This window comes from Hordeum vulgare, chromosome 2H, assembly GCF_904849725.1.
Source record: "Hordeum vulgare subsp. vulgare chromosome 2H, MorexV3_pseudomolecules_assembly, whole genome shotgun sequence".
NCBI classification, from domain to species: domain Eukaryota; kingdom Viridiplantae; phylum Streptophyta; class Magnoliopsida; order Poales; family Poaceae; genus Hordeum; species Hordeum vulgare.
Genome location: NC_058519.1, coordinates 289,355,769 through 289,381,569, shown reverse-complemented (window position 1 = coordinate 289,381,569; position 25,801 = coordinate 289,355,769). Strand labels below are relative to the sequence as shown.

At 47.3% G+C, this 25,801-nt stretch overlaps 1 protein-coding gene across 3 annotated transcripts in view; it reads right to left on the bottom strand.

Annotated features, from left to right (window-relative positions):
* Window positions 1-11,832: 11,832 nt before the first annotated feature.
* LOC123426108 (chromatin remodeling protein EBS-like) overlaps window positions 11,833-25,801 on the bottom strand; it is a 71,592-nt gene continuing 57,623 nt past the window's right edge. Inside the window, exons 5-6 of one of the 3 annotated variants that reach the window (XM_045109887.1) lie at window positions 13,675-13,724; window positions 12,316-12,404 (exon numbers count right to left, since the gene is read on the bottom strand). In XM_045109887.1, coding sequence (XP_044965822.1) covers window positions 13,695-13,724 — 30 coding nt within the window. In that variant the 3' untranslated portion in view covers window positions 12,316-12,404; window positions 13,675-13,694. Of the gene's footprint in view, window positions 12,405-13,674; window positions 13,725-13,892; window positions 14,304-25,801 lie in introns of those variants that run through there. The other 2 variants (XM_045109885.1, XM_045109886.1) reach the window with 2 other exon arrangements.

Here is a 25,801-nt window from a genome sequence, read left to right as displayed (position 1 = left end):
CATCCAAATGAGCCAAACAAAATATGAGGCAAAATCCATTCAAAAGCTCTACAACCCTGTGCAAGAAGTTAATACAAAGGAGTCACGCATGAGCAGATCTACAAGCATTAACTTGGACAAAATAATACAGATTCTGGGACTTAGTGAAAATCTCAGATTTTCACGAGTTGCTTATGTTGTGAAGCATTTTGGCAGCCTCCAAAATGATATCTAAAGGAGGTGAATAAGCATGACATTTAACAGGGAGCTAGACAAACACAAAATCTCACAAACTTTAGTTTGTTGCATGGGCTGATTCCCAACACATCAGCTTTTGCAACCAAGACAACAGGGGAAGCAAATAACATTAGATTCATAGACTTAGTGAAAATTACAGATTTTCACAAAGCTGTCAGTTTCAGTCAAGTGTCAACTTTGACAAGGCACAATAGGTGCATACAAATTCCTATGAACAAAACAAAGATCCCATGCTGTAGAGGGGTTCATCCACTACTACTACATCAAGGATTCATCCTCATAGGGTCAAGGCACCACATAATACAAAGCACTAAACATGGCATCATGACAGAAAATAATAGTTTTATGAAGTTGCTCTAAAGTGAAATCTGATTCCATCAATGGATTCCTCGGATGATTCTACCACAAAATCATATATAATACATGGGTACTTGCATGTAACATCTAGGCACAAAGCTAGCTCGAAAAACAACACCTAGAATCCAATATGACATATAGGAACAATATCACATGTAAATATAGCACATGTAGCAACATCTACACCTACACATGCACACACACAAGTCCCATACACCACTACATCACTCCAATGTGGCAAGCATGAGGGGTTAGCCCTCATGCACAAGTGCATATGTGCACCCATGCCCACACACACACATGCATGAGCACATACACACACATATATGTGCTCACACACACACACACACACACTACAAAAGGTGCAACATGAGGGGCTAGGCCCTCTTGCTCATGTGCAAGTGCAACAACATGCACACACACACTCACATGTGTGCACACCTTCACTCATGTGCACACACACACTAGTGCACACACCACCTAATACACACACACACTAGTGCACACACCACCTAATACACACACAAGCACTTGCACAGACACATACATGTGTATAAGCTAAGATTTAAAAGGATTAAACCCCCTGGTTTTGCTAAAAGAAAAACAAGCATACTTGCTGCTCAAGAAAAGGAAAAGGAAGAAAAACAAACAAGGGGAAGCAAAATAAAATAAAAGGGGGAGGCCCCTGGATTCGAACATAGGACCTCTGCACCACAACACCACACCATCACCACTGGGCTACCACTTCGCTCTTGGCAGAGAGGAGGAAGGGGGCAGGGTAAGCTTCTCTGCCAAGCAACTACCCCAGCAAAACAGAAATTAAAAGGGGGCTGCGGGGGATCGAACCCCGGATCTGCCCGAAGCAACAACGAACCCCTACCACTCTGCTACTCGATCGAAACTTAAAAGAGAGGGGGGAGTTGCTCTTTTGAGCATCCCCCTCTGCTCCTACTGCACACACGCGGCGGCCGGAACAGGGGAGACTCCCCGATGACGCTCCGGCGATCTACCACCTACGGCTACTACGGCACGGGACACAGGAGGTTGGGGGAACCCATTCCAGTGGCTAACCCACGCGGAGGGGCCCTTAGACGGCGGTGCGACGCGACTGCGCAACCGGCCGGAACAGGACACGATGGCAGCGCAATTCCGGCGACAGGTGAGCCTTTAGGCGCGGGGAAGGAAAGGGGGCTCACTTAGGGGTGCTCGAAGGAGTCCCTGCTGCCGAGAAGAGGAGGGAGAGGCGAGGTCGACGGCGACGAGCTTCTCTGCTCCGCCCGAGACGACGACGGCGAGGAGAGGTCGCCAGAGGAGAGGATCCATCCCCCTAGCGCCGGGAATGGAGCGAGGGAGGATCCAGAATCCTCCTTGCACGCCTGGATTCGACGAGGAGGCACCGGCGACGAGGAGAGGGACGATGGCGAGGAGGCGCTCTCTCTGAACCCGAAGGTATCCCTGTGTGAACCTTACGTGAGGAGGGGAAGAAGGAGGCGGAAGAAGGAGCTGGCGGCGGAGGAGAAGGAAGGGAGGAACCCTAGGAGGAGGGGGCACGCACGCCAAGGCTTTATAGTCCTCGCCTTCCGTGTATTCACGGTGTCGACGACGCTCCCTCTCTCTGATGCCCCACTGACGGAAAGGCGAGAAGCAACGGTGTCAGAGGAGGAAGAACGAACAGGGAGAGGGCCGCGCGAGAGAAAGAAAAGAGATGGGCCAGGGGGAAGGAGGAAGACAGCCCACCTGCGCCTGATAAGAAAGAAATAAAAAGGTTTTTCTATTTTTAAAATAACACCCTCAAACAAAAATGCACACAGCCTCACAGGGGTTTAAAGAAAACAAAATAAAAATACTTAGGGCATAAGGGAATTATGCCCTATTTAAAGAAAATATAAAACAGATTTTTGGAGCAACTAAATTAAATTCCAAACAGAATTTAATATTATGTTTTTTTTAAATAAAACGCCACATGGCTTAGGTTTTAAAAAACCCAAGTCAATGCCCCTCAAACACAAGATAACACACTAAAAGATCAACATTTTTAAAACAGGTTTTAAACAAGTTAATACATGAGCTCAAATAATAATGGAGAAGGGGTTTTTGAAACCTAGTATGAAAGCAACCTAATTTGAAAACATAGCTTGATAATCACCACATCATCACACACCACCACAAGAACAAGAATGAAACAAAGCAAAAGAGAGGATGATGCCATGACGCAAAGGTGATGACATGAAATGATAACTCTTATAGCATTGAAATCATGGTTCCAAAATAGGAAAGGTTCCAAATATAGCAAGGGTTACATCTGGGGCATTACATTGCCTCACCTGCATTGCGTAGCTCGGTGATGTAGAAACACGCTTTCTGCCACGCGTTGACATTATCTATGAATGTGTCTTTGGCCATTTAGCCCCAGCAAGCTTGTTGGTCATCGCCCCTCTGCAGTGAGCCTGCTCGCCATTGACGACCTTGGGCTTGACATTGAGAACCTTCACCCATAGGCCAAAGTGGGGTTGATCCCGCAAAAATGCCTCGCAGATTGTGATGAAGGCTGGGAAGTGGTTGTGGGGACCCCGACTTGTAGGTCAAGATCGCCGAATGTACGTGCTTAATGATCCCAGAGAACAATACTCACCGAACATACATAAACTGAATAACAAGAGTCTTACATTCATACATACTTTCTGATACAAATAAGGACCATTGAGGCCAAGTCTTACATAGATAGGGCCTTGAAGGCCAACACACCAAACTCATCTAATGGCGGAAATCTTGGTTGAAAGTATGAACCCATGCCATCAGCCTTAACCTACAAGCATTCTGACTGGGAAGCGTCCTAGCTCGCAGGATCGTCACCAAGGTAGTCTTCTCCCTCTCCTGTTCTCTCTTACCTGGTCACTGAAATAACCAATGGCAAGCCAATGAGTACTTTGAATGTACCCGCAAACAACCCATGATATGAAACAAGGCAATAACGAAGTAGGATATAACACTAGTATGTTGATTTTGCGGAAAGCACGTTTTTCCCTAGTGCAACAACATGATCAAATTCTCGTGCGACACGCATCACAAGGCATAGCGGCAACCCAGTGAACAGGGTACATATATCTATATCAATTGAGGGTTGGACATCCCATGTGCACCCATCATGCCAAGTCAAGTGACTTAGCTCGAGCATCATGTTTCCCATGTCACCATCTTTTACTCATATTGCCCCCCCCCCCCACACACACTCTGGTTTATGCGGAAACCACTAGACATAGTTCAAGGAGGATTACCCAACTGTCCTTGACCGTGGACACGACTATTCGAATAGTTTTACACTCTACAAAGGTTGCGCGTTGTACCCACAAATCTCGGGGAACTTCTGTGTCATCCACGACTCGCGATATATAACATACCCGAGGTAAGCACCCAAACAATGCCTTTCCCATGGCGACACAACAAATATTCCACTCGTTTGGTACACAACCCACATGATGTACATCCTACGAGCCTCGCTCTAGATCGTATCATCCATGCAGGGACCAACTGTGTGCCTGGAACCTGTAAAAACAACATAGTCGTCCTACCTGGCACGACCCATGTCCCGAGAGTGACCACTTCACTCCCGTCACTAGTAATGTTGGTTATCTCCTATCATCGACCAAAGTAATCAACAAAACCCCGTTCCCATATTGGGGTATCGTGGTCACACATGTAAGGTTGGGACGATCGACAAATCTTAAATCTAATCCCGTTTCCGGAACCACACACACAAAATCTTTCTTGGTACACCACTTCTTTCTCAAGTGGTCATCCATCTCAACACCATCACCCTCGGGCATTAGTGGCACCTGACGGGTTTTTTGAAAAGCCTTTGTAACACACCCTTCATCATCAACATGCATATACTGTAATGCCCCAGAGTGTAACTTGCCATATTTGGAACCTTCTGTATGTGGGTCCATCTTGTCATTGCCATGTGAGATCTATGCATGTGTTATATCATGTGAGGTTACCTTGCCTACCCTTGCATTCATGCATCCATTCATCCATGCCTTCATTGTTTTGTTGTTGTTGTTGTTCCTTGGATGATATGTGATGTCATGATATGTCATGTGTTGATGAGTGGTGCATTTGAGAGTAGGGTGCAACTATGCTAGGTTTCAAAATAGGTTTCAAAACCCCCTCTCCATTTTCTCAAAGCTCAAGTTTCACTTGCTCCATCCCTGATTAAAAAATGTCCATATTTTAGAGTATTTTGTAGTGGATGTGATGCTAGGGTTATTGTGTTTTTGAACTTTGTTTGAGTGGAGTAAATATTCACAAAACAATTATTTAAATTCTGTTTTGTAAATATTTAAATGCTCCAAAAATTCCTTTTTCATTTTATTCAAATAGGTCATAATTCCTTATGACCAGGGGCATTTTTGTTTTATTTTTAGGGTCAACAGTGTTGCCTGTGTGTTTTGTTTTTGTCTCTGTTTGTTTTAAAATAGAAAACCCCAGTGGGTTTTCTTTTTCTCTTCCTGGCGCCTTCGAGCGGGCTTTCTCCCCTAGCTGGCCCAGTAACTCCCTCCTCGCGCGCAACCCACCTCCTACCCTCTCCTGTAGACGGCGTATCCCTCCTCTCGCCTTTCCGTCAAATTTCTTCAGAGACAGCGCGACAGACACGACGCCGTGCTCACGAACGTCGAGGCCGCGTGTCCCTCGCCTCCTCCTCCTCCTATAAAGCCCCCTTGGCGTCCGTGCAGGGCCTAGGGTTCCTCCAAGCCGCCGCCACTTCTTTCATCTTCCTCCTTCCTCTCCCCAGATCGAAAGTAGTCGGGCCGAGCTCCTCCTCCGCCATGGCCGATCCATGAGGAGCTCGTCGCCGTCGTTGTCGTGCGTCTCCGTCCTCTCCGAGCAGCCCAAGAGCACGCGGGACCTCGAGGGGATCCGTTCCCGCAACTAGGAGGTGCAGATCGGGTCTGCTTCCACGACGTCGACGTCGTCCCCTTCTTCCTCTTCCGCTCCGACGATCTCCTCCGCCTCGGCTTCTTCCCCTACTTCCTCTCCGACAGGCTCGGCTTCCTCGACCAGTGGGTGAGCACGAGCAACCTTCCCCTTCCCCCGTAGCTAGATCACGTGTATAGGGACGTATCATCGCCGCCGTTCTTCTCTCTATCACCGGCGCCGCCGTGCACGTTGCACAGCTTCTCGCACCGTGCTTAGTGCTGAAATGGATCCGGGGATGTTCCCTCTTCCTCCCGACAATGAGCCCGAGCTCAATTCGGTGTGGATCGCCGGCGGTGAGCCTCCCCTGTTCCGGCCACCATCGGGCAGAAGTAGATCTAGAGGGGGTTGCTCAAAAGAGCAGAGCCCCCCTCTCTGTTAACATCCGAGCGCGTAACAGAGTGGTAGGTGGGGTTTTGGCGCAGCTGGTGGTTGTGGGTTCGAGTCGCACAGCGCGCACCCTTTTTGTGTTTTGTTTCCGGCACAGTAGCAGCAGGAGGAGAGCTTACCCTGTATGTCTCCTCTATTTTATCGAGTGAATGGCTAGTAGTGCAGTGGTTAGCTCAGGTGTGTTAATCCAGCAGGTTGTTGGTTTGAATCCCCACTGCCTCCTTTTTGTTTTTCATTCTCTTTTGTGTTGCTTGATGCTGAATTCATTCTAGCTACTCCAAATCTTGCTTGAGCAACAAGTTGAGACGATCATACCTTATATCCAGTAGGTTTTTCACCTTGTGCTAGTTATATGCATGTGTAGGTGATGATTATGCATGTGCTTGTGCTAGTGTATGTGTGTAGGATACATTTGTGAGTGCAAGCATATATGTGCATGTGTGCTTGTGTGGTGCAAGTACCCAAGAGCATGTGTAGGTACATGTGATGTGTGAATGTGTCCTTGTGGTGCATGTGTGTGTGTGACCCCCACATGCTTAAGGCATGGCATTGCCTTAGGAGCACTTGTGTGCAAGCTTGTAAGTGTGCGAGATAGTGATACTGATGTGAGTGTATGTATGTGAGTGTGTGTATGCTTGTGGCATGTGTGTCTGAATGGTGATGCGCTATGGCACACATACATGAGGTCTAAACCCTCGTGTCACCATTGGATTTGTGAGTGTGTGCAAATGCATGTGTAGGTGATAAGCTAGTGTGAAGCACATGTGATATAGCACTATTTACCTCTATGTGATTCCATGTAGATTTTCATCTTAGCTTTGTGCCCATTTGTTTTATGCAAGTACCTAGGTATTATATATGTTTTTGGGGTAGAATCATCCCAGGAATCCAATGGTGGAATCAGATTCCACTTTGGAACACTTCCTGGGAATGTGATTTTTTTTTGTTTTGTTCAATGTTTAGAGCTTGGTTCCATGTGATGTGATGAGCCTAAGAGGATGATTCCTTGTTGTGGCAGTAGAGGGTGAACCCCTCTACATCATGGTGGTGTTGTTCCAATTGTTCCATGCTTAGGAGTTTGCATGTGCAAGTTGTGTCTTGTCTAAGTAGGCATGTGGCTGAAAATATCAGTCTGAGAAACTGTTGATATTTTCTTCCCTTGTAGTTGTGGTTGCAGAAGTTCATGTGTTGGGATTCAGCCCTTGCAATCAACTGGAAAGTTGGAGCTTTTGTGTTTGTCTAGCTCTCTGTAAATTTTCATTTCATTTCACTTCCTCTAGATACTGTTTTGGGTGCTGTCAAAATGCTTCAGAGCATAAACAGCTGGTGAAAGTCTGAGAATTTCACTAAGTCTCTGAAAACTGATATTTTTGTCCAAGTTAGCAGCTGTAGATCTTTCTGTGTGTAACTCCTTTGTATTTTCTTTTTGCTCATGCTTGTAGAGATTTTGAATAGCTTTTGCCACATATCTTGCTTGACACATTTGAGTGGTTGTAGGTGCCTTGTATGTTGCTCTCAAACTGCTATGTTGCTGTTTATGACAGATTGTATAGTTTTGTTGTTTTGATGCTTTGAGTGCATAGTTGATGGTGTGGTGAGTTTCTTTGCACCACCCCATATATACTTGTTTGTTTGGTGATTTGGCAACCTGGGAATACCAGAAGTATGCCATTGGAGAGTGCTTGTGGTAGATTTGATCCGTAGAACCCCATATGTTGTTTCGTAGTTTCCGGTTGATCCGTAGCTCCGTTCGTAACGTTATTTATATGATTTTGCATCGTTTTCTCGTGATGCATATGTTCATGTCATCTTCATGCATGTCAAGATAGCTTCGAGTGAAGTTTTGTCCAGAAGTTTGTCTTTTCTTCTCATGCATATGCAAGCGACTAGATTAGATGATGCATGTCCATTCTCATCTCATGCATCATGTGTTTGTGGCATCATGTTGTGTTGTTGTTCATTGGATGCTATTTTTATGTTGGGTAGCACCGGGATCGGAGAGCGAGTACGTGGATCCGGGAGAGTACGTGCAGGACGAACAAGAGCAGTTCCAAGGTGAAGATATCACAGGCAAGATGACATGACCTTCATACCATCTCTAGTCTTGTTGTGCCTAGATTCACGTTTCCTTCGTCATATGCTTGCTGCCTACCACTGAAATAACTGCCTCCTGATATTGCCATGAAACCCAAACACCTTCCCCTCCTAGCTAACATTGAATGTCTAAGTAGGCTTGCTCAGCTTCTAATGTTAGCGTTGCTAGTTGCAGGTGCAATTGTCTCATGTGATAACATGAGTCTTGATATCATTATGTTAAATTTGTTATCTAGTTAATGCACCTATATACTTGGTACATGACGGGAGGCCTAGCCTTTTTGCCGGGTGATTTGTTCCGTTATTGCCGCCATAGTTTCCGGCTACCGGTGTTTGATTCCATAACTGATCGCTCCTAACACGTTCGGGGTTATTATGGGGACCCCATGATAAATCGTGTAGTGTTAAGACTTGTCCGGCAGGACCCAACATTGGTTTTAATTTGCTAATCAATTAATAATAATCTGCATAGGGAATAGCTACCCCGAGGAATTAATCAACAACCCGGGCCAGTGCTCCTCATGAGTGTTGGTCCACCCACCTAGTAGTCGGCAATACCACCTCGGGGAAACTTGAGGCATTGGTCATTGTCCACTATGCATAGACGGTGTTATCTTGAGACTGAGATACGCGGCTCTTATTGGGGTCGTCGACACATCGGGAGGTCCTGCTAGTCTTGTCTTACCTTAGCGATATATCTTGCGTATAGGAATCCCGGTGAAGCTTTAGTTCTCCCCAGAGTTGAGGTTTTCCTCTAAGGAATCCGACGAGATCACGAGATTCGTGATAGAGGATAACTTTGCGGCCCGTGACCGTTTGTGATGGACTAGTTGGAGCACTCCTGCAGGGTTTAATCTTTCGGAAAGTTGTGCCCGCGGTTATGTGGCAACTTGGAATATTTGTTAACATCCGGTTCCAGATAACTTGAACTAATTATAATAAAAATTGCCAACCGTGTGCATAACCGTGATTGTCCCCTTCGAAGACCTCTCTTCGACCGGGAACATGGCGGGGTTATGTTTGACGTAAGTAGGTGTTCAGGATCACTTAGTGATCAGCTAGTCTTCGCTCGCTAGCGTAGACCACCATCAACATCTTGTTCTACGTACATTAGCCACCAAAATCTTAGGATGCTGCAACCTAAAAACTGATCCTTCCTCACCTAATAACTTGACTAGTTTCGGTACCGAGGTCATAGATTGATGAGTCCATGTGGCTCACAGATTACTTCAACATCCCAACAGGTACAGGTACGCCCTACACAGGTGATCCCGATGGCACGCAGCTGGCGTGGCAGTACGATGAGGAGAACGACCGCATGTACGTGAACTGTCCAGAAAACTGAGGCATGGTCGTGATCGTGGGCGAGCATGCGGGATAGCATAGCCTTTTCTCATATTATGTAGTCCGTAGCGGAACTACCTTGTCTGAATAAATGTGTGATGTAAACTCTGATATTATCTATGAGATGGCAAACGATTCCCTATTTGTCATTCTTTTATTACGTATGTGCTATGTTATCGTGCTTGAGAAACGCTTAGATGCGCTTCTTTCCATTTTGGGGCCTCGTTCCCTAAATCGGAAAGGACCGCATCTTAGTCGTTACATATACTCATCCCTTCTTGCGTAGCAACTACTAGCAACTAACCACATCCCACATGCACAACCCTCATAGATGCTAGGGTCATGCCCAAATACAAGTTTCAACGAGGTGTTCTTCGGGGACAACCCTAAAAAAAGGGGGTCTATGATCCAACAGGAATAAATGCATACGTAAGGCATCGTATGACATGCAAGTAGAAGTTTCTTAGGCATGGCCAAAGGGTTGCTTGTCTTGCTCAATAGGTCTCCGGGGTCTTCGAGGTCTTCCGGTCCAACTCCAAGTAATCCGTTTATATCGTCAACTATCGTCGGAAACAACAACGATAAGCCACGCAACAAGTAAAACACAATGTGCTCTATAAATAGGAGTTTTATTACTCTTGGACACCGCTGGTCATAAGAAAAAATTGCCTAAAGTTGTTCTTAGGGGTTTGGATCACCGGAGATTTTTGAGTGGTGGGAATGGAGTCATCACTGGCCCCACAAGAAGTCTACAGAAAATATTCTGCTAAAAATGAGTGAAGGCACTCATTTAATATGACATGTTTGTAGAAATATTTAGGAAGTGGTTTCACTGGATTTGGAGTTGGTATGAATTTTCCATGGATTTTCTTACATGGAATAAATAGGAATAGGTGCTACTTATTTGACGCAACAGAAATATGGCAGAGAAAAATGTTGACTAATGCTAGAAAATTAGATCATGATATTCTAAGTCTCTGGAAATTGGAATCACTTCATTTGGAGTTGATTTGAGCTCTCTAGGAATTTTACAAGGTGGGGTTTTAAATATTCAAATTTGTATTAATATAACAGAAATTTTCTTTGAAAAAATGTGCCATGCACATATTTGGATAGGCAAGGATTTTTGGAGTCTCCGGAAATTTGAATCATTAGATTTGGAGCTAACAATATTTAATTGTGAATTTTGGAAGTTTCTGTAAAAAAGGAAAAGGGAAAAGAGTTATACCAGGGGAAGCTCGCCAGCCTAGTCGCGTGGGCGCTGCGACGCCGACGGCGCACTCCCGAAACTGTGCTTTCCCTGCATGAAGGCGGGATGGGCAGCGGGGCATCTCCACTTAGGGCATGTTCGGAAACGGCCCGCTCCGGCCACTCCGCTCCCTCGGAGCTGAAAATGAGGAGCGACAGAATGCCAGCTCCGTACAAATGAACTGCACTCCGCTCCGCTGCACCACGGAGTTGGGAGCCGGAGTGTTTCCGAACGAGCCCTTATGCATTTTTCTCAATACCCAATACACTACCCCTACCTAGTGTATTGGGGATAAATGGGGATTTAGAGGGATTGGATGAAGGTTGGGGTTTCACCCAATCTCTTGGGGGATTATCCCCACCAATCTCTTAAAAAACATTAGTACCAAACAAGGCCTTAATGGGGCAGGGCCACCCGTCTGCGCCTCGTGCTCTGGCCAACAGGCGCGACCTACTGGCCCTCTTTCTCTCTCCTCCCCTTTCTTCCTCCTCTCGCAGGAGGCTGAGGGGACTCTGACCGTCGCGGCCTTCGACCGCTCAACGGCGCCGGCTGGCGAGCTGGAGGTTCGGGTGGATGCTCTGCTTCGCGCCGCACCTACGGACACCCCAAGCAAGCAGGGTGTCGGCAGGGGCGAACGGCAGCGCCAGAGCCGCTAGCGAGCTTGGCTCGGTCATGGGGAAGGATCCCTAGCATGTCCAGGAAGTTAGGGGCGTCGAGGGGGGTCCTTCCGGAGGGGAAAGTTGAGGCGTGGGGGAGCTGGTTGGCGCGGACGCGGGGAGTGATCGAGGCGGCACCATGGCGGCCATTCCACGGCTTCCCTTTCTGTATTGTCACCTTTCGCGCATGCCAGTCAATTGTTGACGGGTCTCGGCCAGGCTCATCCGTCAGTTTCATTTCCGAAGTTTTTTGGCGAGAATCCAAACCTGTGGATGATGCTCTATGAACAGTATTTTCACATGTTTGGCATTGTATCATCATTTTGGATACCAATGGCTGATCAATTTTCGGCGTCAACGTCGGCTTGGTTGCAATCACTTCAAAAACGGCTTACTGATTTGATTGGGATTCGTTTACCACTAATTCGTGCACCAGTTTTGGCCGCGATCGACACCACACCAAATGTTGATTCGTCAGTTGAAGGAATAGAGAAATTGGAGTAATGCAGTGAATGTATTATTGAACCTCAATTGGAGTAATGCAGTGAATGTATTATTGAACCTCAATTGGAGTAATGCGGTGAATGTATCAATAATAATGCGGTGAATGTATTATTGATACGGATATATATTGAGTACAAAACTTCAAAGACAAGACATCTTCCACAGTTAAAATGGAAATACTAACCCGGACAATCTCTAACTACCAACTATATCTCTAACAAACACCACTAACGAGACCATGCAACTACTCCCGCGTCATCAACGACCTCAGCGTCCAGTTCTGCGTCCCTTTTCTTTTCTTCTTTTCCGCTCAGCTTCTTCTTTCCTTTGGCCTCGCTGCCTAGGATCAGACCCGTTTGGGTCCCTGCTTTGTACTTTGTCAACATTTAAAAAAAACGACGTGATGTAAGATGTTCTATGACCGGCATCCGGCCAACAACCAGGGCGCCAAGGTGACCGACAGCTTGTGATTGGCAAGATCACCGAGGAGCTCAAACTGCTCTAGCTGGATCAAGGCTCAGTGCGGCCAAGAAGCTGCTGCGACGGAACAAACTGCCGAGGTTCTTCATTTGGTCAGCGAATAGCTCCAAAGCCAACAGCTGCAATTTTAACTTTTTTAATTAAGCTACTCGTACAAGTTTAGACAGGGCGCACGACATCGTCGCCAACCATTTGATCTTCAAACGAACGGTACAGTAGTACTATCAACAAGGGTTGGGCTTGCGAAGAGCAGTGGAATAAGCGCACCTGTGATCACGTGTGCATGCAGCCATACAGGCCGGTCCAGAAAATTACGGGCTACGTTTGAAATTCCCAGGAGATTAAATCGCTAGGATATCAGGTCCATCAGAGCTTCTGCTCAGAATGGATTTTCCGAAGCGATGTTTATAATTACCTAATACTTCCTCGGTTTCTAAAAATAAGTATTTTTAAAGGTTTTAATATATACAGTACTACATACGGATGTATATATATTTAGTTTAAAGTATAGATCCACTAATTTTACTGTGTATATTACACATATTAAAATCTATTAAAAGACTTACACTTAGGAACGGAGAAATGTCCCTAAAGAAATCATGTGGGTCCATGATATTCTCATGGTCTAAGCACGCAAGTAAATGTTAACACAATTATGAGAAAATGCATATTAACAATATGATCTCACAGTATTTCCTAGATGGGTCTATCCAACACCATTGTTACCTTAACAATGTGTACTTATTATTGTTGATTTCCTTGTTACATTAACAATGCCCATGATCAGAAAATAAGATCATCAACAATATATGAGCTAGTACATAGGCTTCACTAATGATCTATTTGATGTTTATTACTCCAAATGTGCATTGAAGTTTTCCTATGAATCTCATATTCAGGAACTAACACAATTTTCACATAAGAATATAAAATTTAATCATAAAAACAATAATAAAATAATAACAAGTTTGTTGTTGCATAGTTTGAACGAAACTTTGCAACAATTTAAATGTATAGTTGAATTGCTATTGACCTAAATAAATTTGACCAAGAGACCTTACAGTGCCATAAGGTTTCACAAACTCAGTGTTGCAAAATCGCAAACATTCTGATACGATGTGTAGTGTGCATTATTACCAATCTTCGTCAACATTATGAGACCAATTTTTTCATCTTTATTAACGATCTTATGCGACAATTGTTCCAAAATAAATTAGGCCCTATTTGGAACCACTCAGATTATATAATTCAGTTTTTATAATCTATTATGTCACCAAACAGGACAGATTATGGTATAGATTATAAAAATTAGATGGACAGGTTATTAAAAACTCACAATCTACTCTACCCCAGCTAAAATCAGATTATGAATTGTCAATGATCCATTACCCTTGTAAAGTTGGAGATAATTACATTCCTGCCACCGCCATCCTTCTCTTCTAAAAAAATAAAGGACAGACATGTCATTATGCAATGTAAAATCTAGATTACAGTTTATATAATCTAACCTTCAAACATGCCCACCTAGATTATTTTTATAAACCAAACTATATAATCTATCTTCATGATCTAGATTATCATAATCTATTATTGTTCCAAACAGGGCCTTACGCAGCTAAATCAAATGCTAAAAATCAGATCCCCTTCTACACAGGTACTGCACCACGAGTTGCTCTGAAACAAAGACACAAAACATTCCACATGGCAACACAAGATTCGACTCTCACAAACGTAAAAGGCTGGTCAGGCCCGACTACATAATGGACCAAAAGGGATCTTGATGCTACCAGACTGCTCAAACTCTGACACTAGCGTCCAAATTCTATTTCCTCCTAATACGACAATCTCAGGTTGCACGTTATGTACACTGCATGCCTGACATTAGAAGGAGTCACAGTCTGCCACAAACACCACCACAGACCTCACAGACTATAAGGCTATGTAGTTTGTATATCCGTGTGGAGATTCCATCAACTTAATCCAGCCCATCACCTTCTCCGCCTTTTCGACTCCACCGGCTGCACATGTTAGAGTAAATGAATTATGAGTTCATCGATCAGCTATCCAAGAATGATGACCCCAGCTTGTTTACTTAAGAATTTCATGCATATGCTAGACCAGATAACACATTCAACTTTGGATGGGATTGATTTCCTGTTGGATTTCATTAACCATCACAAGATTACAAATCTATAATCCTCTAAAACACTAAGCTCCCTAGTTTTAGAGAGCCTACAATCAATTGAGGACAATATTGCTGATTTTGACAATCAATCCGGTTGCACGTGTTGACTTGTCTTCCCCGTCACACGTGAGAGGGGGTGTTACAGTATATGTGGATTGCACTAGCCCTTTCCATCTGTTCAGTGGTTGCGTTGGCTAGTGCATGAAGCTTAACAATAAGAACATGAACATGAGAATCGAGAGGTCGAGTAGATGACAGAGTGGATGAATCATGAGTCATATGAAAAGATGCTCCAGTATCAAGAATCCATGGAGATGTACCAGCTCGTGTAGAAGGTGGTCTCACATTGCCAGAAGAGTCCATAACAGAACCAACAAAACCTGTCGATGAAGAACCAGAAGATGGAGCTAGCAGGCATCAAAATCACACAAGATCCTGCTGAGTCACGGGTGCAACCGAAGATGTCGATGTAGGCGCACCCGACAATAGAGTCGGAGGCAATCAGCAGAGCGCGAAGTCGCGCAATCTCCTCCTCGATGAAGTACACAACTGAAGTAGGTGACATAGTGGCACCGGGAGAGAAGCAGCCACCACCACTTGTGTTAGCCACTAAATGTGAGCAGCCAGTGGAGTCATATGCACCAATACAACCGGAGAAAGTCGTGAAAGGTGCCGGGGAAGAGCGATATTCACCGATGAAAGTCGCGAGAGGAGTCGGTGTAGAGCGACAATCATCACACGTGGAGCTCGCAAGAGGAGCAGCAGTAGAGCTACCTGTCGCGAGAGAAGTCGGTGTAGAGCGACAATCATCACATGTGGAGCTCGCAGGAGTAGCAGTAGAGCTACCAGCACAGCCTGCGGAAGGCGACGACAGTACGGACAAACGAGCATCAAGCACCGAAGAACGACCCAGATGCAAGACGGGAGTAGGAAAGAAAACACCATCAGGAGTCACTGGGCAACAAGGGACATACAGACCCGATGACAACATCTCTCGCTCTCTTTCTTTTTCTTTTTTTCTTTTTTTTTGTTGGAACAACAGAACCGCACGGGAATCAGGCAACAGTCGCACGCATCAGCAAGGAAGGCCGGTAGTGGCAGCAGGCCTCGGCAGATCTGGCAACTGTTGGGAGAGTGGCGGCGGGAGCCGGCTCCTGGCAATCGGAGGAGCAGAAGAGCGGCTGGAGCAGCGGGATCCGGCGGCCAGAGGAGCAAAGGAGCGGCCGGAGCAGCGGGATCCGGCGGCCGGAGGAGTAGAGGAACGGAGGATCGGCGACTGGCGACGGGATCCGACGAGAGACGACGGCCTGGCGACGGGATTCGGTGACTGGCAAGATCGGGGCCAGCGGCCTCGCGTAGATCCTGAGGGCGGTGGAGGAAATCGGGGCCTGCAGCGTCGCGTCGACCGGCTGCAGCTTCGAGCGGGACCTCGAGAGCGGGGGCCGACGGCGTCGATCCTGTGGGCGGGGTCGGCTCGATCCACACGAACAGGAGGAGATGAGCGGTGGGTTGACCGACTGCTAGGATGCGGGAGAAAAAAGCAGCGGCGGTGCCACGACGGATCAATCACACGAGTTGCGGCTTGCAAAAAATTGACCTAGCTCTAATACCATGTTAGGAAATATGCAACTTGTATTTCCAGGAGGCCATAGGCCAATATATATACATGTACAGGTGTGTAGAATATGCAGAAAACCCCTTATACAATAGGGTAAATACAAAAGGTTACATGGCTATATATATAATACTCTAACAGTGTGGACCTTCCCATTGCGATGAAAATCTGATGTCATATCCACCCTCACTGCCTTCTATTCCTACGTCAGCACACAGTTTGGTCGCCCTACCCATGCCCTGCAAACCGACAACGGGAAGGGGTTTGATAACCTTGTTGTTCGCACACTTTTTCCACACATGGCACCATCTTCCGTCTCACTTGTTCGTACACTTCGCAACAAAACGAACGTGTCGAACGGATCCTCTACACTCTTAATGTTTGCGTCCGCACGCTCCTCTTTCATGCTAACGTACCACCTCGGTTTTGGCCAGATGCCCTCGCCGCTGTATCTCCTCTCATCAATCTTCGGCCATGCCACGTTCGCGGTAACTTTGCACCACATCATTTGCTCTTCGGGAGCCCGCCCTCTTATGACGACCTACGCATCCTAGCATCGCTTCCACCATCCCACATAAACTTGCTCCTCGCTCCCAAGCATGCATCTTTCTTGGCTATCCCCCAACACCAAAGGCTACCGCTGCTACGATCCTATCTCACATCGTGTGTTCACCTCACGACACGTTTACTTTGACAAGAAGGTGTTTCCGTTTCAGCGGGTACCTCCAGTTGTTGCTCCGTCACACATGTCACCGGCCACCGAGGCTCGTCAGCGGCTCCTCAGGGTGGGCGCTCTCGGGACACCTCCTGGCTTCAAGCCCCTCCCACATTTAGCGGACACCACTGCCACGACAGCCTCATCGTCGACCAGTTCGGCTACCACGGCGGCAACTTCAGCTCCCAACATTGCTACCTCGACAGCAGACTTGGCGTCCAGCCATGCTGCAACAGGAGCCCCTTCCGTCGCGGGTTCAACGAGCTCGACGCCTAGCTCTGCTGTCAGAGCAACGAGTCTGACTCAGCTACAACAAGCTCTACACCGCCATACTCGCCCGTCGCTCGGCCGGCCTCGCGTCGCAGCCGCATGACGACTCATGCACGGGCCGGCGTTCATTGCCCGAGTCAATGCTACTCCGTCAATGAGTACCTCCTTGCAGCCTCGACATCCACGCCATCACCTCTCTCGTCGTCAGCGCAAGCCGCTCTTCGTGAACCCCACTAGCTCACTGCGATGCAAGAGGAGTTTGATGCCCTTCAGCGCAATCGAACCTGGCAGTTGGTTCCACGGCCTCTGCATGCTAACATCATCAATGGTAAATGCGTCTTTCGTCACAAGACTCGATCGGATGGTACACTCGAGCAATACAAGGCTCACTCGATGGTTCGTGGTTTCCGCCAGCGTGTGGGCATTGACTTCACCGACACCTTCGTCGGAATGTCAAACCAGGCATGATCCACGCCGTACTGGAGCTTGTCGTGTCCCGTGCCTAACCGATCAACCAGATGGATGTCTTCAACGCCTTTCTTCACGGTCTCAGCCCATTGGCTTCATAGACGCTACTCACCGTGATCATGTGTGCCTGCTCTCATGCACTCTTTACGGGCTCAAGCAAGCTCCACGCATGTGGTACCAGCGCATTGCCGCCTTTCTTCAGCAGCTGGGGTTCCGAGCTACTCGCTCTGACACCTCATTGTTCGTCTATCATCACAGCCATGCGACGCTTACCTACTGCTCTACGTCGACGACATCATCCTTGCAGCTTCTTTGGATGAGCTCCTTCGCCAGCTCACCGACCGTCTCGGCACCGAGTTTGCTATAAAGGACCTCGGTCCTTTGTAGTACTTCCTCGGGATATAGGTGACAAGGCATGATGATGGCTTCTTTCTTCATCAACAACAGTATGGCCTCGAGCGTGTCGGCATGCTTAATTGCAAGCCTGTACCTACGTCTATCGACATGAAGGCCAAGGTCTCTACTCTCGACAGCACCGGATGCTGCTTTCTACCGCTCTATTGTGGGCGCCCTTGTGACAGCCCCAATGCATTCTTTCCCCCCTCTTGTAATTTCTTTCCTTGTAAGGCAACCTGGTTATGATGATCAAGTGGTTTGAGCTCAGTGGTGTCTTCATTTCATGTGCATCATGGCATCATTTCCTTTTGTCTTTTGTCTTGTGATGGTTGTCTTGCACCTTGTTGTTGAGTGTGAGTGCATGGTGTGTATGTGCCTTAGGGCTTTGCTATGTGCTTGGGTGCAACAAGATCAAGCTCAAACTCCTTGTTGCACCATAGTTCAAAACTTCTCTCCCCTTTCCAATTATTTTGTGGCAGATTAAAGATTCTGTTTTTCCCCAATAAAAATGCTCCTCTTCTCCTAAAAAATCCTTTTGTTAATTGTGAAGGCAGCCCCTCTGGTTTTATTTTTATTTTCCTTTTTGTTTTATTTAAAAATAGAGTCTCATTTAAATAAAAGGCATTTATTTTTTACTCTTCAAAATGCCCAATTTATTTTTATAAATTGGAGCATGATTTTAGAAGTCCAAAAGTATTCTTGTTTTAGTTAAATTCTTTTCCTTTTGCCTCTGGTATTTTTTTTAAAACCAGCTTGTTTTTTTATTCGCAAGGTTTTGGAAATACCAGAGAGAGGGAGCGGCCCAGCAGCAGTAGGTTTCGGTCCAGGCCCAGAACACGTCCCTCTCTTCCACCTCGCGTTCGTCAGCTGTACGACTCCATGGGCGCCACCAGATCGATCTCCTCCTCCATCAGACGGCCACCAGGGCTTCCCTCCGGCCTATTTGGCCATGCCCTGCGCCTAGGGTTCCTCCTTCACCCATTTTCCTCCTCTCCTTCCTCCTAGCGCTGTCGGGGTGAGCCACCCGACGCCGTCGTCGCCATGATCAGCTCCTAGTGAGCTCGACGCCGACAGCAGGTCGACGCCCGTCTTCTTCCCCGTCTGGACCAGGAGCTCACGGAGGGCCGTGGGGTTCCATTCCCGTGGCAACCGGACGTCAAGGTCGACGCCATGACGCCCGACGACGAGCGGCTCTTCCTCTCCGGCGATTTCTTTCTGCATCGGTTTGTCAGCTGCACCAGCGCGTCGCTCCTCTTCGTCGTGCGTGCCCTCCTCCTCTGCGCCCTAGGTGAGCTGCGCTCCGCTTTCCCCCTCTCTGTAAGCGCACAACATCGCCGTGCTGCACAGCCCGTCGTCGCCGCGTAGTTCAGCAGCAGTCGCAGTATCCGCACAGCAGCAGCCGTGCAACTGCAGTAGCAGTCAGCAGTGCAGCGCGTTCGCGCCACTCGCATCGCCGCGTGTCGTCGCCAGAGTTGCACCACCGCGCGTGTCTCTGCTACGATTCAGCGAGCACCCCCCTTTCCTGTTATAGCTACGCTAGTACCCCATATCATGCAGATTCCCCTCACTAGCCAGACTGGTTCGAAGCGCGCATTTTGACCCGCAGGTCTTGGGTTCGAGTCCCCTCCTGGCGCCCCCCTTTTTCTTCTTAGATTTTATTTACATGTGTGTTAATTTGCAGAGTCTGCACATCTGCATTACGGCCCCTCTGTTGTGTAGCTAGCCTGCGGTAGCCGAGTGGTAGTGTGTGTTGTGTGGTGTTCGAGTCCCCTCCTGGCGCCCCCCTTTTTCTTAGATTTTATTTACATGTGTGTTAATTTGCAGAGTCTGCACATCTGCATTACAGCCACTCTGTTGTGTAGCTAGCCTGCGGTAGCCAAGTGGTAGTGTGTGTTGTGTGGTGGGTGAGATGGTGGGTTCGACCCCCATCAGACCCCCTTTTTATTTCCTGTTGATTGTTGTGTGTGCCACTGACAAGTGGGCCCAGGGCTTGTCATGCACTAGGGGCCCCTCGTACCTATGACCGGTGGGGCCCCATGTCTGATTAGGTTATAGTATATATTTTTTTCATTTATTTATGTTGTTGATGTGATAATTCCATTTTTGGAATAGTCCAGAAATGGAATTGCCTAATCTGGTTAATACCAGATCTGGCAGGTGCAAGAACAGCCCCTGTTCTTGACATAACTAGTTATGATCTTGTGTAGAAATTCTTGGCTTGGTGTTATTCTACATGCATATATAGCAGTATGATATATGGATTTGGGGTAGAAAAACCCCAGGAATCCAATGGTGGCACTGGATTTCAGTTTTGAGCAGTTTTGCAAAAGTGTCATTTTATGATGAGGTGACACTTGGTCTTGAGTAGGATTGTTTCCGTGCGTAATTAGAAGTTTGTGCATGCATCATTTTGATTGTTGCATAATCTCTTGCTGGAGTTTATTGGATGATTCTTTCTTTTGGGTAGCTATTGGGTCTGGAAACGAGTTCGAGGAGTCCGGTGAGTTCGTGAAGGAAGATCAGGAACAGTTCCACTTTGAAGATATTACAGGCAAGATAATCATGACCTTGACACCATTTCTAGCTTTGTTATGCATATTGATTCGTTTCCAGCATTATTTCTACGCTGCCTACCACATGATATATAGGCCATCAAACATTGCCATGAAACCTCAAACACCTCCCCTCCTAGCAAATATTGTTTGGCTAAGTTAGGCTTGCTCAACCATTTTATTAGCGTTCCTAGTTGCAGTAACATGGGCAATTTGATATCATCTTATTTAAATGCTATTTAATTAATGCACCTATATACTTGGTAAAGAGCGGAAGGCCAGGCCTTTTGCCGTGTGATTTGTTTCGCTGTTGCCGCCTTAGTTTTCGGCTACCAGTGTTTTATTCCATAACTGAGCGCTCCTAACACGTTCGGGGTTGTTATGGGGACCCCTTGGAAAATCGTTTAGTGTTAAGGCTAGTCTAAAAAGACCCAACTTTGGTGTTAATTTGCTAACAACTTAATAAAAAAATATAGGGAATAGCTACCCCGAGGAATTAATCAACAACCCGGGCCAGTGCTCCTCATGAGTGTTGGTCCAAACTAGAGCACCGTGCAGGCCAACCCGGGGCAACTCGGGTGATTTCTATCAGGTCACTGTACGCTCCACTTATCCGGCGTGTCCTGAGACTGAGATACGCGGCTAACATGGATATATCTTGTCGAGATACGCGGCGTGTCATGAGATACGCGGCTCTTGTCGGGTTCGTCGACACGTCGGGTGGTCTTGCTGGACTTGTCTTACCTTAACGATATATCTTGCGCATTGGGATTCCGGTGAGATTTTGGGTCTTCTCAGAGTTGAGGTTTTTCTCTAAGGAATCCGACGAGATCACGAGTTTCGTGGTCTAGGATTACTATGCGGCCTGTGGTAATTTGTGATGGATTAGTTGGAGCACCCCTGCAGGGTTAAATCTTTCGAAAAGTCGTGCCCGCAGTTATGTGGCAACCATGGATATTTTGTTAACATCCGGTTCTAGATAACTTAAAGTAACTTAACTAAAACCTGCCAACGGTGTGCGTAACCATGACTGTTTCTTTCGGAGTTCATTCTCTGATCGAGAACACGGTGGGGTTATGAATGACGTAAGTAGGTGTTCAGGATCACTGAGTGATCATTATTAGATCTCGACCGTCTTGCGTAGACCACCATAACTTATTTCTGTTCTTCGTAAGTTAGCCACATATATGCTTAGGTTGCTGCAAACTCAAACACTTACCCCAACCTCACCTATTAACTTAGTTAGACTCGATACCAAGGTCATGAGATTGTTGAGTCCTCGTGGCTCACAGTTTACTACAACCACCTACAGGTACAGGTACCCCAGATGCAGATGCTCCCGAGGATACCCAGCTGAAGTGGGAGTTCGACGAGGACAGTGGCAGGCTATACGTGACGTACCACGAGGATTAGAGGCACTTGGTCAAGATCGTGGGCCTAACAAGGCGGGATAGGATTAGCTTTTGTCGTTTATCTCGTCCGTAGTCGGACCCTGTTTTCCATTTGAATAATGTATGATTGTGTGACTCTGTAATGTAGCTTGTAGCGAGTGTAAGCCAAATCTTATTACTCATCCATCCACTATGTATTGCAATGTTTATCCTGTTTGCGAAACACTTAAATGCGCCTCTTTCTCCTTTTGAGGCCTCGCCCCCAAATAAGGAAGTGTCGCATCTTAGTCGTTACAGCCCTTCAGTACTTGACACTCACTCGGACGGTCCAAACAGCTCTCCGTGCTTGCCAACCCTCAAAGAACATCAATATAGAGAGGATCAACCCCGTGCTTGCCAACGGTTCTGTAAATATAGAGGATCAACATTGTGCTTTCCTATATCTATTGACTATTGCCAAGTGCCAACCCTCAAAGGCCAACGGGTTATTCTTTCATGTTTCTTTTTTGGCCTCTTTTTTTCCTTATCGTTCTCGCATTTTATTTTTTAAAAGAGAAGACGGAAAGGATCAATAGAAGAAAAGTTATAATGTTGTTTGCATTAATATTGCCTAATGCCATGATAAAACGGTTTGTTCCATAACTAAATAACCGTAGTTTCGATTTAAATGAACCACATATGTAACTTTCTTTAAAAAACGTGTAGAATAACATGGTGCACTTTATTTTCCTGTTTAATAAATATAAAATATGTTTAGGACAGATCTCGACCAAATTCATAATTTGCATATGGGGTCGTTTCGGAAATACTATATGTTGTTTCCGGCCTCATTTAAAATGCCTATATGATTTACTTATTTATGCTTCACCTTTTGCCATGATTTACTTGTCGTGTAAACAAACCAGAGTGAACTAAATAATTCGAACGTGGAGTTTCGTCGACATACAGCTCGTTGTTGTTAGAGTACTATATATATAGCCATGTGATCTTTCGTATTTATCCCATTGTATAAGGGGTTTCCTCCATATCCCACACATGTATATACTGGCCTATAGCCTCCCGGAAATACAAGTTGCATATTTCCTAACATTGTATTAGAGCTAGGTCAATTTTTCGCACATTGCAACTCGTGCTATTGATCCTGTGTGGCCGCCGCCCCTGCTTTTCTCTTCATCGCCGCTCCTCTCCACTGTTGGTTCCACTCCTCTCCGCTGCCGGTCAACCCAGGGCCGCTCCTCTCTTGTCCACGTCCGGATTGAGTCATGCCCTGCTTTTCTGGATCGAGCCAGCACCCGCTCGATCGAAGTTGGGTTTTTTTCGCACACGCAACTCGTGCTTGATTCTCTTCCCGTCACAGCCGTCGGCCGCTCCTCTCTGATCCAATCCCGCCGGCTCCATCTCCCGCGGGATCCCATCGCGCCAGATCCAGACGCCCCCGTCAATCCCGTGATCCAGCACCCCCCCCCCCCCCCGTCAATCCCGTGATCCAGCCGCCCCCGTCACGCACGAGTTCTTGGGCGACGCGAACTCGGCCAATCGATCGAGTTCCTGGCGCATCACTCCCGATCCGGATTCCTGCAGGTCTTCATCAAGCGGCGGATTCCTGCTGTCCTGGCGCCTCGATCCCGATCCGGACTCCTGCTTTCCTGGAGCATCGATCCGGACTCCTGCTTTCCTGGCGCATCACGTGGCGGATCGAACCAGCCGGCAGTCCTGCGCTGCTCAATATATTGCTGCCTGCTGGATCCGTTTTGACCAGCAGCCAGCCTCTGCGCCCGATTCTATCCCTGATCTCGGCCGGCTCAATCCATTGCTGCCTTTTGATCCCATCGCCACCAGCTTCTGATCTCGTCGCTGTCTTGACGTGATCTCAAAAATAAAAATGTCTGCTGCATCCGGCTACGTTTCTGTTCCTCGTTGTCCGGTGATCTTCGATGGTACTAACTACACCAAGTTCACTGGCTTCATGCGCATTCACATGCGTGGCATCCGTCTCTGGGGAGTTCTCTCTGGCGAGGTCTGTTGTCCGCCACGTCCGGTTCCTCCTGTGGCTCCCACTCCTCCGATTCCATCGGTTCTTCCCGCGGATGCTCCTCAGGCTTCGAAGGATGCAGCTAAGGTTGCTGATGAGGCTGCTATTCGTGCTTATGATGAGAAGGTTTTGACTTATGAGGCTCTTCAGGTATATCATGGTGCTCTGTCTGTTTACACCCAGTGGCTTGATGATGATGCCCGTGCTGCAGCTGTTCTCACTGCCAGTGTTCTGCCTCAGTTTGCCTCTGAGTTTCTGGGCCTTCCTACTGTCTTTGAGATGTGGACTCGCCTTCGTCAGCGCTATGAGCCCTCTGGTGATGCCTTATACCTCTCTATGGTTCGTCAGGAGCATATGCTCTACATCATGGTGACTCTACTGTTGATGACTTCTATGCACAGAGTTCTGCTATCTGGCGCCAGCTTGATTCTCTCCGCAGTGCTGGTTGTCGTAGTTGCCCCTGTTGCCAGGCTGTCCTGGCCGATTTGGAGTTTCATCGCGTCTAAAAGTTCTTGTCTAGGCTCCGTAAGGAGTTTGAGCCTCGACGTGCTCAGTTGTTTGCTCGTGGTCGTATTTCTCTCATGGAGGCGCTTTCTGAGATTCGAGCTGAGGAGACTCGCTTATGTGGTGCTGGTTTGCTAGAGGTTCCCTCGGTGCTCGCTGCTCGGACTATTTCTACGCCACCTGCTGCACCGACCCCTTCTCGCTCGAGTGCTCCGCCGCTCTTGCCCACTCCTTCTGGCGGCTCAGGTCACCCCCGTTCACATTGTGCTTACTGCAACAATGATGGTCATATTGATTCCCACTGCTACACGAGGAAGAAACACTTGCGCAAGGCGCGATCATCATCTACGGCGACTTCGTCATCTACCTCGACAGCTTCAGCCATCGCTTTGACTGAGCAGGATATTTTGAGACTTAAGCGTCTGCTCGCTGCTTCAGGTTCTTCCTCGACGGGTACTGCTGGTTCTGTAACTGAGGCTTCCCGCACTAAGCAACCACCTTCTACACAGTCAGGTACATCCCCATGGGTTCTGGACTCTGGAGCTTCCTTTCATATGACTCCTAATTCTTCCACTCTGTCCTCTCTTCGATCGCTTGTTTGGTTGTGTTTGCTATGTTCTTCTTGCCCCCCGCGAACGCACCAAACTGACCGCTCAGTCTGTTGAGTGTGTCTTCTTAGGCTATAGTGATGAGCATAAGGGCTATCGTTGTTGGGATCCTATCGATCGTCGGATGCCTATCTCTCGGGATGTGACTTTCGATGAGTCTCGTCCCTTCTACCCACGTCCATCTTCCTCGACCTTTTCAGTGGAGGATATCTCTTTCCTCACTTTTCCTGACACACCTATCACACCCGTCGAGCCTTTGCCTATTCGTTCCGCTCCCCCTCCTTCTCCACCTCCAGTCGTTTTGTCGCCACCATCTTCCATGGTCTCCTCGTCTAGCATGTCACCGGATTCTACACCTTCATCTCCGGTGACTTCTTCGTCGCCACTCCCCGATTCTACCTTGGTGATTCCTCCTTCCATTGTTCCATCGTTTCCTCAGTGTTACACTCGTCGTTCACGTTCTATGGATGCCTCTGTGGATGTGTCGTCATCCTCGTCTCAGCCTACCTATGGCTTGCGTTCTCGTCCTCGTCCGCCTGTTGATCGCTTTGGATTTTCCACCGCTGGTGTTGCTGTTCTTGAGCCGACTACTTATCATCAGGTTGTTGTTCATCCTGAATGGCAGTTTGCGATGGCAGGATTCTGCTCTTGAACGCACTGGTACATGAGATCTTGTTTCCCTTCCTCCCGGAGTCCGTCCCATCACTTGTAAGTGGGTCTACAAGCTTAAGACTCGCTCCGATGGTTCTCTTGAGCGTCACAAAGCTCGTCTTTTGGCTC